This window comes from Anomaloglossus baeobatrachus, chromosome 2 (genome assembly GCF_048569485.1).
Source record: "Anomaloglossus baeobatrachus isolate aAnoBae1 chromosome 2, aAnoBae1.hap1, whole genome shotgun sequence".
Taxonomy (NCBI): domain Eukaryota; kingdom Metazoa; phylum Chordata; class Amphibia; order Anura; family Aromobatidae; genus Anomaloglossus; species Anomaloglossus baeobatrachus.
The window spans coordinates 658861807-658875135 of record NC_134354.1 but is presented as its reverse complement, the minus strand read 5'-3'; the positions used below and the strand labels follow the sequence as shown (position 1 = coordinate 658875135).

General features: G+C 43.2%; 1 protein-coding gene across 1 annotated transcript in view; it reads right to left on the bottom strand.

Moving 5' to 3' along the window:
• The window catches only part of SHMT2 (serine hydroxymethyltransferase 2), a 126424-nt gene that overhangs the window by 7124 nt on the left and 105971 nt on the right, over positions 1 to 13329 (bottom strand). Inside the window, exons 10-11 of the mRNA XM_075337066.1 lie at positions 12831 to 12986; positions 7530 to 7637 (exon numbers count right to left, since the gene is read on the bottom strand). Coding sequence (XP_075193181.1) covers positions 7530 to 7637; positions 12831 to 12986 — 264 coding nt within the window. The remainder of the gene's footprint in view (positions 1 to 7529; positions 7638 to 12830; positions 12987 to 13329) is intronic.

Genomic DNA, 13329 nt, shown 5'->3' with positions numbered 1-13329 from the left:
GAATCCTCTGTGAGCCTTGCTGAGCAAGCCGTAGCAGCAGAAGCGCCCTGAGAAGGGGGCTGATGCATGCTCAGCAGAGTCCGGGACAGCTGTCCCCTGGAGAGAGGGATTATACTCAAACCGGGGGTTCAGCCACCAGAGCCGGAACAGCCGGAGGGACCACTGATGAGCTTCCAGGCTGATGTTAGAGCAAGCATCACAATGTGGTTATGTGCTCGGTACAGGCAGTACGAGTCTACATGCAGTGCATAGTAAGAACAGCCTTGCAATGATGTGAGGCATGCTGCAGAAGTGGGGGCTCTGTCCAGAATGACCCCCAGCAGAGAAGAAGCATCTGCCTTCCACTCTCTGTATAAGCAACTGCACAACCGGAGGTTGTGATTTGCCAGACTGTTTAACATAGGGACATCTCTGTGCCCTCCAGATCCCCCAGCCCAGGCCCCCATTTGTCACAATGTGGTATGCAGCAGTTGAGAACGCTGATAAAATGGCGCCGGAGCGAGGAGAGGGGGCGGGGCCTACTCTGAGAGCGGGCTCCGGAGGACAAATGAGGTATACAGGGGAGGGAATCTTTCCTCAGTGAGGAGTGTCCGCTCCCTGTGCTGAACAGCCGCTGGGCGGAGCCACACTGTCCCTCTGCATGACTGACATGCAGAGGCACTGAAACCGAAAGTAGGCCGCAACTGAAGCCGGGGCCTCGATTTTTACATGCGGCCGACGAGCAGGCACCCTCGGCGTGGTTCTCAGGAAAAACCCAGAGAACCGGCCGGAAATCACAGCAAAGTTAACAAACACACTCCCCCCTCAATAAATGTACAAGGGACCCCTGAATAACATCTCAATACTTAGCTTATGAGACGCAGGGCCATGTCCCTGGGGGGGGGTAAACGCTCCGTCTGGCAGGATCCTGACAGGGCTGCGGATGGAGACCGGTCTCCTGCAAGCAGAGAGAACAGTGATGGCTCCCACTTCAAGCCAGAGCCCCAGGGGATATGAAGGAGCGCGGCATGTAAGGCTCCAGCCTTGTAAAGTCAACCTTAACAGCACCGCCGACACAGTGGGGTGAGAAGGGACATGCCGGGAGTCCAGACTGGACCCGCTTTTCTTCCAAATCTTTGAAATCAAAAAATTAAAAATCAAAAATCAGAAAATGCATGTGTGTGTGTGACCTCCTGAACACAAAGCATTGAACTGGTTGGATTTGTCATCCGGGGGGTGTATATGCTCAGAGGGAGGAGCTACACTTTTAGTGTAGTACTTTGTGTGTCCTCCGGAGGCAGAAGCTATACACCCATGGTCTGGGTCTCCCATAAGGAACGATGAAGAAAATGAGATTAAAATCCAGAATCTCCTGTCCAAAACAAATGCTATTCGGGATGTTAGGGAAAAAAATGGAAAATCCAGGGAAGCTTTTTTTTTTTTTTTAAATGGTTTTTGCCTAAAAAAACTTTTTTTAAAAAATGACGTGAAATTGCCATATTTTTTGTACCCTAGCCAGGTACAGCAGGCAGGTACGGGCTGCCCCCAACCCCCAGCTGCCTATTTGTACCTGGCTAGGAACCAAAAATAAAGGGAAGCCCTTTTTTTTTTTTTTTTTTTTAAATTATATCATGAATTTCATGAAATAATTAAAAAAAAAAATAAAAAAAATAAAAATGATGTGGGCTTCGCTCATTTTTTTGTGTCCAGCCAGGTACAACTAGGCAGCTTGGGATTGGAATCCGCAGCGTAGGGTGGGCCAAGCTTTCTGTCCCCCCCCCCGCTGCGAATTGCAGTCCACAGCCGCCCCAGAAAATGGCGCTTTCATAGAAACGCCATCTTCTGGAGCTGTATCCAACTCTTCCAGTGGCCCCGGTGCCAGGTGGCACTCTGGGTAATAAGGGGTTAATACCAGCTATGTTTTACCAGCTGGTATAAAGCCCGAGATTCTTAGAAATAAATACATAGACACATTAGGGACTCCATGTTTATTGCTCCCTCTCACCCCTCCACGATCGAGAGATTTCTGTACTGACCATGCCAGGAGAGAGAGAGCGAGGAAAGAGAGAAAGAGAGAGAGAGGAAAAAGGGAGGGGAAAAAGAGAGAGAGGGGAAAAAGAGAGAGAGGGGAAAAAGAGAGAGAGGGAATAGAGAGAGAGAGGGAATAGAGAGAGAGAGGGAATAGAGAGAGAGAGGGAATAGAGAGAGAGAGGGAATAGAGAGAGAGAGGGAATAGAGAGAGAGAGGGAATAGAGAGTGAGAGGGAATAGAGAGAGAGGGAAGAGAGAGAGGGAAAAAAAGGGAGCCAGCACGATGTGAAATTGGCATGCATCATATAAAAAGTGAAAATTCACAGATTTATTCCAACTGTACTATAATAAAAAAAAAAATGAGATTTTTAGCAAATAATTGATCAGGTTACAGGTATGTGTGCTCCATTATGGTTCTGCTTTTAACTTTATCTAGGAGGCCGCATGGCACATGAAACACAGAATATAGAGTAGGACCCCCCTATTGAGATTTGCCGTGACGTTGGCAGGGGTGGCTCAAAGAATTGATCAATTATTTGCTAAAAATCTCATTTATATTACAGTACAGTTGGAATAAATCTGTGAATTTGCACTTTTTATATGATGCATGCCATTTTCAGATCGTGCTGGCTCCCCTCTCTGTTTGGTTGTAGTTATGCTACAAATGTCGGGTGGCTGGTCACCACCATGCTATGCACGCCTGGTCTTTGGTTTGCAATATATTCCTCCTGTTGGTAGCTGTACACATTCAGTTGCCTCACCCTTTCCACAGGCATTGCTAATTAAGCACCATACTTGGATCTGGTCCGCCTTTATCAATGGTTGCTGTCTGGCACTGGGAGGGTCAGTTCTGATATAGTCCTGGTATGTGTAGAGCTTGCTCCACATGCTGGGACCTGGGCTGGCCTCTATCCACAATTGCCTCTTTTGCAACATAGAAGCGGTTATATATACAGGTATGTGTGCTCCATTATGGTTCTACTTTTAACTTTATCTAGGAGGCCGCATGGCACATGAAATACAGAATATAGAGTAGGACCCCCCTATTGAGATTTGCCGTGACGTTGGCAGGGGTGGCTCAAAGAATTGATCAATTATTTGCTAAAAATATCATTTATATTACAGTACAGTTGGAATAAATCTGTGAATTTGCACTTTTTATATGATGCATGCCATTTTCAGATCGTGCTGGCTCCCCTCTCTCCAAGAGAGAGAGGGAAGAGAGAGAGGGAATAGAGAGAGAATAGAGAGAGAGAGGGAATAGAGAGAGAGAGGGAATAGAGAGAGAGAGGGAATAGAGAGAGAGAGAGGGAATAGAGAGAGAGAGAGGGAATAGAGAGAGGGAATAGAGAGAGAGGGAATAGAGAGAGAGAGGGAATAGAGAGAGAGGGAATAGAGAGAGAGGGAAGAGAGAGAGAGAGGAAAAAGGGAGGGGAAAAAGAGAGAGGGGAAAAAGAGAGAGAGGGGAAAAAGAGAGAGAGGGGAAAAAGAGAGAAAGGGGAATAAGAGAGAGAGGGGAAAAAGAGAGAGAGGGAATAGAGAGAGAGAGGGGAAAAAGAGAGAGAGGGAATAGAGAGAGAGGGAATAGAGAGAGAGAGGGAATAGAGAGAGAGAGGGAATAGAGAGAGAGAGGGAATAGAGAGAGAGAGGGAATAGAGAGAGAGGGAATAGAGAGTGAGAGGGAATAGAGAGAGAGAGGGAATAGAGAGAGAGGGAATAGAGAGAGAGAGAGGGAATAGAGAGAGAGAGAGGGAATAGAGAGAGAGGGAATATAGAGAGAGAGGGAATAGAGAGAGAGAGGGAAGAGAGAGAGGGAAAAAAAGGGAGCCAGCACGATGTGAAATTGGCATGCATCATATAAAAAGTGAAAATTCACAGATTTATTCCAACTGTACTATAATAAAAAAAAAAAAAATGAGATTTTTAGCAAATAATTGATCAGGTTACAGGTATGTGTGCTCCATTATGGTTCTGCTTTTAACTTTATCTAGGAGGCCGCATGGCACATGAAATACAGAATATAGAGTAGGACCCCCCTATTGAGATTTGCCGTGACGTTGGCAGGGGTGGCTCAAAGAATTGATCAATTATTTGCTAAAAATCTCATTTATATTACAGTACAGTTGGAATAAATCTGTGAATTTGCACTTTTTATATGATGCATGCCATTTTCAGATCGTGCTGGCTCCCCTCTCTCCAAGAGAGAGAGGGAATAGAGAGAGAGAGGGAATAGAGAGAGAGAGGGAATAGAGAGAGAGAGGGAATAGAGAGAGAGAGGGAATAGAGAGAGAGGGAATAGAGAGAGAGAGGGAATAGAGAGAGAGAGAGGGAATAGAGAAAGAAAGAGAATAGAGAGAGAGGGAATAGAGAGAGAGGGAATAGAGAGAGAGGGAATAGAGAGAGAGAGGGAATAGAGAGAGAGAGGGAATAGAGAGAGAGGGAATAGAGAGAGAGGGAAGAGAGAGAGAGAGAGAGAGGGAAGAGAGGGAAGAGAGAGAGAGGGAAGAGAGAGAGGGGGAAGAGAGAGAGGGAAGAGGGGGAGAGGGGAGGGTGAGAAGAGAGGGGGGAGAGAAGAAAGGGGAGGGAGGGGGGGAGAAGAGAGGGGGAGGGGAAGAGGGGAGAGAAGAGAGGGGGGGGAGAGGTGCTCTGTCACCAACTTGCTCCACTCTGTGACTTGTGGTGCAGGTGACAGAGTGGAGACAGTTGGTCCCATGCAGCAGGACAGGTGACAGAGCAGAGTGGTGACATGCTTTGCTCTGACACATGCGGTGCTGCATGTCACCAGCTTGTCAGTGTCTTGCTGCGTCCTGTAGTGCTGGTGGGTGTATATAATCACACCGCCCGCTCTCCTGACATCGGAGCAGAGCGGGCAGGTGGAGAGTGACATCAGATACTTACGTGACAGGGGGGTTTCAGCTGAAGAACCCCCCCCTCCCCCTGTACTCCACACTGGCGCCCCCGTGCCTCACCAATTTTCCGGACGCTCAGCCCTCTTCACCGCACCACACTGGCGCCCTCCGGATCCTCCCCTCGATGCTGGGCTGTGACGTGCGGGTGCGGTAGTCACCGCCCACAGCCCTGTCAATCACTGTGAGTGGCGTCTATCCTCTCACGTACCCGTCCAGTTTGAGAGCCCGAAACTTGATGGGACGTAAGAGGATACTAGCGGCCGCAGCACCAGAGGGTCATGTGACCGGCACTGAGCGTGCAGGATAGCGCCGCTCAGTGCCAGAAGTGCAAATAGAGGCCAATGAAGAAAACACCTAAAATGGTAAGTTACACTCATATAGAAAATAAAAAAATGTGTTAACCACCCCTTTAAACAGAACAAAATAAAAAACGTTTTTCTTTTCATTATTTATAGAAAGAAAACCCTGAAGAATGCCAGCACTGATCTGGACCAGCTTTTTCTTGGTCCATCAAACTTTTTTTTTTAAAATGCAAATGTATGCGGCTGTGTAAGAAATTTCCCTGTATATCCGTATAATGTAGTGTATTACTAAGTATTGCTATAATGCATCCAAGAACCTGATTTTTATGGACTGAACATGATACATGTAGCAAACAGAATGATTCAGTTCAAGCAACGCCAAAGTATCACGTAGATTTTTAGAAAAAACAGACAGGCGGATTATAGGAGTTCAACCACTTTACTAATCTCTAGACCTCACGTGAAACATGCGTCAAACTGTTTGGTTTCCCACAGAAGAATTTGTTATTCTACGAGATGAGAAAGTCGCTTCAGTGACCTGCAGGAACCACTTTTTGGCCGGAGAAGTGTTTAGGTTTGCTCCTAGTAATCCTTCAATAAAACGGTTTTTCTTAATGTAAAATTCTCACACGAACCACCCGGAGCATATATAAATAAAGGCAGACACAATGACATTAGCTGTAAGCGGAACGGTTATTAGCTTATAAGACATGATGGGAAGAAGAATATAGCTGCAATGCAAGAGAATGCACATTTAATGTGTCTATATAAGCATTCAGTGGATTCATTACATAGGTATTTTATTGTACTCCACATACTTAATGATGCTATTCAATCACCGACTTCCTCTTCTCTGCTACAAATAGCTTTAACAGGTATTGTCATCTTGTAAAATCAGGGAACATTACATTACGATCCTTTGGGACTCCCACTGATAAACTTCGACTCCTTCAATATTTTTTCCCGCACAAAGATGCTCCTGGTCACCCAATGGTGCTGGGAACTGCAGCAGGCCCCGTGGCCTGCAGATCTCCTATACCATAGGGTGACTGGAGTGATGGTGTGCAAGAAAAGACTAACAGAGCTCCAGCACTATATCAATGATGCTACATTCCCGGATCAGGAGATTGGCATCCGTTGATTATGAAGTGAGGGCATATACTAATATGCCATCGTTTTATAAAGTCAAAGTCAATGTCAGTCAATGCAAGTCAATGCGGACTTCAGCGATGTTCTGCCGCAATGCCGGATCCAGCACAAATGCGTTTCACTTCAATGCAATTAATATGGACTTGCGGCAAGTTTCAGACACATGCGGTTGCGTACGTCATACACAACCACATGTGACCAGAACTTGCCGCAAGTCCATAGGAAATGCATTGAGGTGAAACGCATTTGTGCTGGATCCGTCATTGCGTCAGAATACCGCTGATGTGAAGCCCATCTAAGGCTACACTCACAAAGGCAAATAATTTGGACAAGTGCTATCCAACGTTTTATCAGTTACCCCTTGCTCCAATGTTATACCCATGGGTAGTGCCGATAAGCCCTTTTTTTCCCCCCTCTTACTGATTTGGCATGAGGAAAAAAAAAACGCAGAATGCTTCGAGTGGCAGTGAAAATTGGAAGGAGCACACTCATTCCAGTCTATAAGAGCGTGGAAATCATTGGACTGCACTTGGATGACATCCAAGTGAAGTCCAATTTCCATGGACTCGTAAAATTGAGAAGACGGAGAATTTTTGTTCACCTCCCCCCAACAGTGTGCTACAATTCTCACCCGAGAAAATTAGATCACACTAAGCTGACACTCTGATCAAAGTATGATCAGAGTTTGATCATTGTCATTAGCATAATCGACTCTAATCACTCACAGAAAGAATCTATGGCCGTCCGACTGCAGCCTAAAATGAGTGTCAGTATAAACCAACCTCATAGCCTTGTATAAAATATAGCCCCTATAAAAAAAATCTCACCTTTGGGAAGCAAATAATTTCCACTGTTCTGCAGAAAACTGGAGTTTAAATCAGATATGATAATTATGGTGCTTGGTGCATCTTTTATTTAGTTAAGATGCTCATGGCACCGTTCCGCACACTGGATTATCAAGCCTCTGCTTCCCTTTTCCTTCTTAGTGTTATAATTTCAATGTTAAAGAGTGAAGATATCCCATGGCTCTTACCAGTCCACATTGGGATGCCAACACTGTGCCAACTGTAGTTGTGGCTGACTTATGCACATGCCATTTATTGTATATACTACGCATATATCACTTAAAAAAAAGATATTTTATACACATTATCACCCACCTGTCTTGCTTTTTACATCAAGTCCAATCTTGATCCCTTCGTCAATAAAATCAACCACTTTTTCAAAGTCTGTCTCCCTGAAATTGCGGGAGGTAAGAGCAGGGGCACCTAAGAAAAATAAGAAAAAGATTACTGATAGGATGGTGTAATCATCTTTTTTTATGGCTATGAATGTATAAGAGGTGATGGTGGGGTGTTCTTTTGTTGCTGCTGGGAAACAGGTGGATTCTAGCAAAATTGTACAAAGATTCAATCTTTTATGTAAGAATATTATTGTTGTGATTTTCTGTACAAGGCCATACATATTTTCTAGATGTCATTTATGAGGATAGTGAACAACGGAGATTGAGAGATAACAGGTAAAGTATCAGTGCCAAGACCTAGCTCTGTACCAAGCTGAAACCCATGAGCTTGTCCTGTAAGGCTCTGCTCACACTGTATGTGGTTAACAATTTTGGCGCATGTACTGTGAACTTCCCCAGTGTATACACCGAGCATTGTCATAGGATCCCATGCAACCACTGGAGGCCATGAGCATGTTCCTCTGGCCACTGTCCATAACGGAAAACACGCGTTACGAATATGGGCAGAGATGATAAGCTTGTTACAATCCAATTTGTATAAATGGCGCACAAGTGTAAACAAAAAAAATGTTGCCTTCCCAGCCCCCTAACCAACCCTCCCCATCCTCCTCCTCAAAAAAAAATCTGTAATCCATGGCAACGGTTGATGCAGTTACTGCGCCTTTGGGAACCATGGTCTTGGTATTCGATTACACAAAGCAGGCACACTAAGTAAGGTGGATCCTCTAAGCCCAAGGTCCGGGTGGGCACATAGGCTACGGTTGTCAGTGAAGCAAGAGGGTGTTGCATGGGGGAAAGAGTTACCGGAGGCAAAGTACAACTTTTAAAAGGGATCCTAAAAGCTGCAAGCTGACAGGAGAGGTTCTCGAAGCCGCAGGCGGACACATAGAGGCAAACAAAGTCTTAAAGGGGTCCTGAAAGCTGCAAGCGGACCGAATACGTCATGGAACCCACAGACGGACATGTACAGTAAAGGCAAACCGTTTTAACCTCTTCACGCCATGGCTAGTTTTTGCTCTTTTGTTTTTTTTTCCTCTCTTTCCTCTCTTTCTTCCAAGAGCCATAACTTTTGTTTTATTTTTCCGTCAATATAGACATATGACAGCTTGTTTTACTTTTGAATGACATCATTAATTTTACCATATAGTGTACTGGAAAATGGGGGGGGAATTCAAGTGACGTGAAAAAAAAGTGCAATTCCACAATTATTTTTTTTTTTATTTTTCATGTTCACTATATTGTAAAAGTGTTCTGCCAGCAAGATTCTTCTGATCAGTGCAAGTACGTAGATACCAAATTGTATATGTATAATAGACACACTTTTTCCTCTAAAATTTTGGAGGAAAGTGAGGGTGCATCTTATAGTCCAGATCTACTTGGCTGTGGCTAAGAAGGGAGAAGGGGCACGGGAGGCAGGAGCAGAGCCCCGGGAGGCAGGAGCAGAGCCCCGGGAGGCAGGAGCAGAGCCCCGGGAGGCAGGAGCAGAGCCCCGGGAAGCAGGAGCAGAGCCCCGGGAGGCAGGAGCATACTTTGTGTCGTTTGTTTTTTTTTAACAAAAAAAAAACCTGCAATCAGATGTTGGTGAATAATAAATTAAAAGGTATCACAACTGATTTTTTTCGGAGTTTTTTTTTTCCCCTCTAGGCTTGATGCTGTTTTTGCAATAGATTTTTTTTTTTAAAAAAAGATGTAAAAGATTGGATAAAAACGTGTTAATGCGACCTGTATTTCATTTGTGTCTAATATTACAAGTCACCTGAGCTATGAAAAATTTTGGAACCATATTATTAAAGAATGGCATGACAAAAAAAAAAGATGCAGAAAAATGGATATTAAAAAAAAATGATGTGTATATACAGGGTTTTTTTTGACACTTTTTTCGGGAGAGTACAACAATAAAAAAAGAAATAAAAAGATTTCCTTAAAGAAGACTCGTCACCAGGTTAAAAGTGGTCAGTTTTTGTTCATATTTTAATCCCATTGCTCCCCTCGATATGCATGCAATTTTTTGTTTTTTAAAAATAGGGCATACGGTCCTTAGGCGCTTTTTTCGTAGTGCTAATTTTCATAGTCTTTAGAAATGAGGCATAGCTAACAGGATTCTCTGGAGGTGTATATTTAAGCAGCTTCATATAATTACCTGTGAACCACACCCCCTTTGCAAAGATGATTAAAAAAAAACAGCAGGAGATAAAAAGGTACAAATCTCTGAAAATGGATGGTAGATTTAAAAAACCAAAACACTTTGGAAGCAGCTGAAATAAGAGCAAGATCTGGCCACTTCTGATCTGTTGACAGGTCTTTAAGTCTATCTGCCCCACTTGTCACGTGTCAAGTGTAATTGTACCTTGTCCTTATTTCAAGGACTGAAGAACCTACTTTTTGCGGCGTTGGCTGAATGAAAACATAATTGTTACTTGGATGTATTCAGCAGATGGATGATAACTGCAGCATCTTCATGAACAATTACAACGATTAAAAAACACGTAGAAGATTTATGTTTAGATCAACAAAATCCCCAGGGACACATTCGAGAGACTTTGGTTTTATATATTTTTTTTCTATTGTTTTTTACAACAATGAAACGAGTCTAGATCTATCCTTTTATTTTATTGTGTAGTATCATTAAAAATTGAAGATTATTTAAAGCAAGCTTTTTTATTAAACTTTTTTTTTTTTTAATATTATATTTTCCTTATCAGAAGAAAAAAAAAATCCTAAAATCTTAACAATTATCAGTCTGTACACCATGATCAAAGAGAACCTGTCACATCCAAAAATACCATTTACTTAAGGAAATAGCGTTTTATCGTGTACCTGCAATTGTGGCTACAGGGAGAAGACCATATTAAATTCTCCCTGCAGCTGCTTGTTTGCTGTGATTGGGGAGCTGCAACAGACACCGCTCATTACTCACTTGATGTGCAGGAGCAATGATAACAGCGCAAACACATGCTCTGCCGCATATGAACGCAGGCAGATCAACCAGTCCTCTAAATGCTGAGCTCTGTATAGCTCTGCCCACATCACTGATTGGCAACTTTTTGTCCACACACAGTGTACACTGAAAGCTGTGAATCAGTGGTGCAGTTGGGGTTATACAGAGCTCAGCTTTCAGAGAACTGGTAGATCTGCAACAGATAAAATAGATTTTATCTAAGATGTAGCAAGCGCTCAGTAAATGTCAGGGTTTCAGCCCCTACATCCTGCAGCCCTAAGATGGGCAAACAAAAAACTGGTGAAAGATTCACTTTAAGATCACATTCAGTATTTAATGAGTTTTTTACATCAGTATTTGTAGGCAGAAAAATACAGACGTGGAGCACAAGTTTTTATTATACTTTTCCTCTGTTTGTTCCACTCCTCGTTTTGGCTACAAATACTGAGGTAAAAAACTGAACAAATACTGAACGTGTGAACGAGGCCTTAGTATTTAGTGATTTTTTTTTTCATTTTCTATAGCACGTCTACCCCAATTAGCTAAAATTAGATTACCTGCTTTTATTCTACTGCAATTTTTTTTGTCTCTTTTTGGTATGTTAGGTTTTAACTAAATCATCTGTGTTTTGGAAACTTCCTGTTACTTAGCATTGATCAACTACAAGGGAAATTGACTTTCAAAATGGCAGAACATTTTACACTGCAATAAAGAAACAAAGCATTGTGGGCAGGAGATTTCTATAAATCACATACACTGCTGCCACTATTATCCAAATAATATTTTTTTGACCTTCTTATCTTTTACAACAAAAAGTAATCTCCTTATTACTTAAAAAAATATGTCATGTTACAATATGCAGCATTATAAAGTAGAGCATAAACAGATTACATGCTGGCCAGATCCGTGCACATCATAATGTGACATCTGCTAATTTACTATAAGCAACTCAATGTAAAATGCATTAAAAAACAAAAATCACTTTAAAGTGGATGTGAAGAGAGAAAATTCATTATGGAGCGCTTCCGATTCTGCTCTGAAAGTGTACAGCTAGTGGCCACATGAGGTAAGACAGCTGCTAAGGTATTGGCAAGGATGGCGACCCTGGATGAAGACATTCTTACAACCTCTGTTCTGGAAAAGTGATGGAGGCTACAGCTCACTGCAGGGTCCCATACAGTGATATAGGAGGTGACCGCTAAATATATATACATAGGGGGACTGCGTGGAGACTCTCTATACATAGGGGGACTGCGTGGAGACTCACTACACATAGGGGGACTGCGTGGAGACTCACTACACATAGGGGGACTGCGTGGAGACTCACTACACATAGGGGGACTGCGTGGAGACTCTCTATACATAGGGGGACTGTGTGGAGACTCACTACACATAGGGGGACTGCGTGGAGACTCACTATACATAGGGGGACTGCGTGGAGACTCACTACACAGGGGGGACTGCGTGGAGACTCACTATACATAGGGGGACTGCGTGGAGACTCACTATACATAGGGGGACTGCGTGGAGACTCACTACACATAGGGGGACTGCGTGGAGACTCACTATACATAGGGGGACTGCGTGGAGACTCACTATACATAGGGGGACTGCGTGGAGATTCACTATACATAGGGGGACTGTGTGGAGACTCACTATACATAGGGGGACTGCGTGGAGACTCACTATACATAGGGGGACTGCGTGGAGACTCACTATATCTAGGGGGACTGCGTGGAGACTCACTATACATAGGGGGACTGTGTGGAGACTCACTATACATAGGGGGACTGTGTGGAGACTCACTACACATAGGGGGACTGCGTGGAGACTCACTATACATAGGGGGACTGCGTGGAGACTCACTATATCTAGGGGGACTGCGTGGATACTCACAGTATATAAGGGAACTGCATAGAGACTCACTATATATAAGGGGACTCCGTAGAGACTCACTGTATATAAGGGGACTGTGTGTTAGCTTTAAACATTTATATAGGAGGGAGGGTGTTAGCATACTTAATTCTGCTGAATATTTAGTGATACAATATTAGTATAAAATAATTTTAAGCAATGTTAATATTGATATGGATAATTAATTTGAGCCTATTGTTCCAGCTCTCTACGGTCTTTCGTGGATCCAAAGGAAAATTAATTCTCCACCTCCAATATATACTATACAGGGAGCAATATAAGAAGGGGTGCAGGGGGATAAAATGATTATGACCATGTAAGAAGGGGTGGAGGAGGATAAAATGATTATGACAAATGTGGACGTACCCAGCCTGAGCCCACCAGGAGTAAGAGCACTCTTATCTCCAGGACACGTGTTCTTGTTGGCAGTTATGGATACAAGTTCCAGCACCCTCTCGGCTCGTGCTCCATCCATACCCTTGGGCCTCAGGTCTACTAATATCAGATGGTTATCTGTACCTCCTGTAAAGAGAATGAACATATAAGATTATCATAGCTACAATGAAAACATCAATGGATATTTAGTACATTTATAAGAGAACTGGCTGAATTATAATAAGGCAAGATAGAAGTCCACATTAAAAGAAAAAAGAAACACAGATGACGGCAGTGGCACACTACAAAATTTCCTTAGATGCAACCTATAATTAGCCTCAAATATTAAAATACAGCGTGTCCCTGGGAATAGCAGATCCTATAAACAACAATATCAGGTCCACATAGCAGATGTGAATATAATCATGCTAAGTTTATTAAATATTACAAAAACATACATAAAAAAGTGTAACAATACATAATTTTAGAT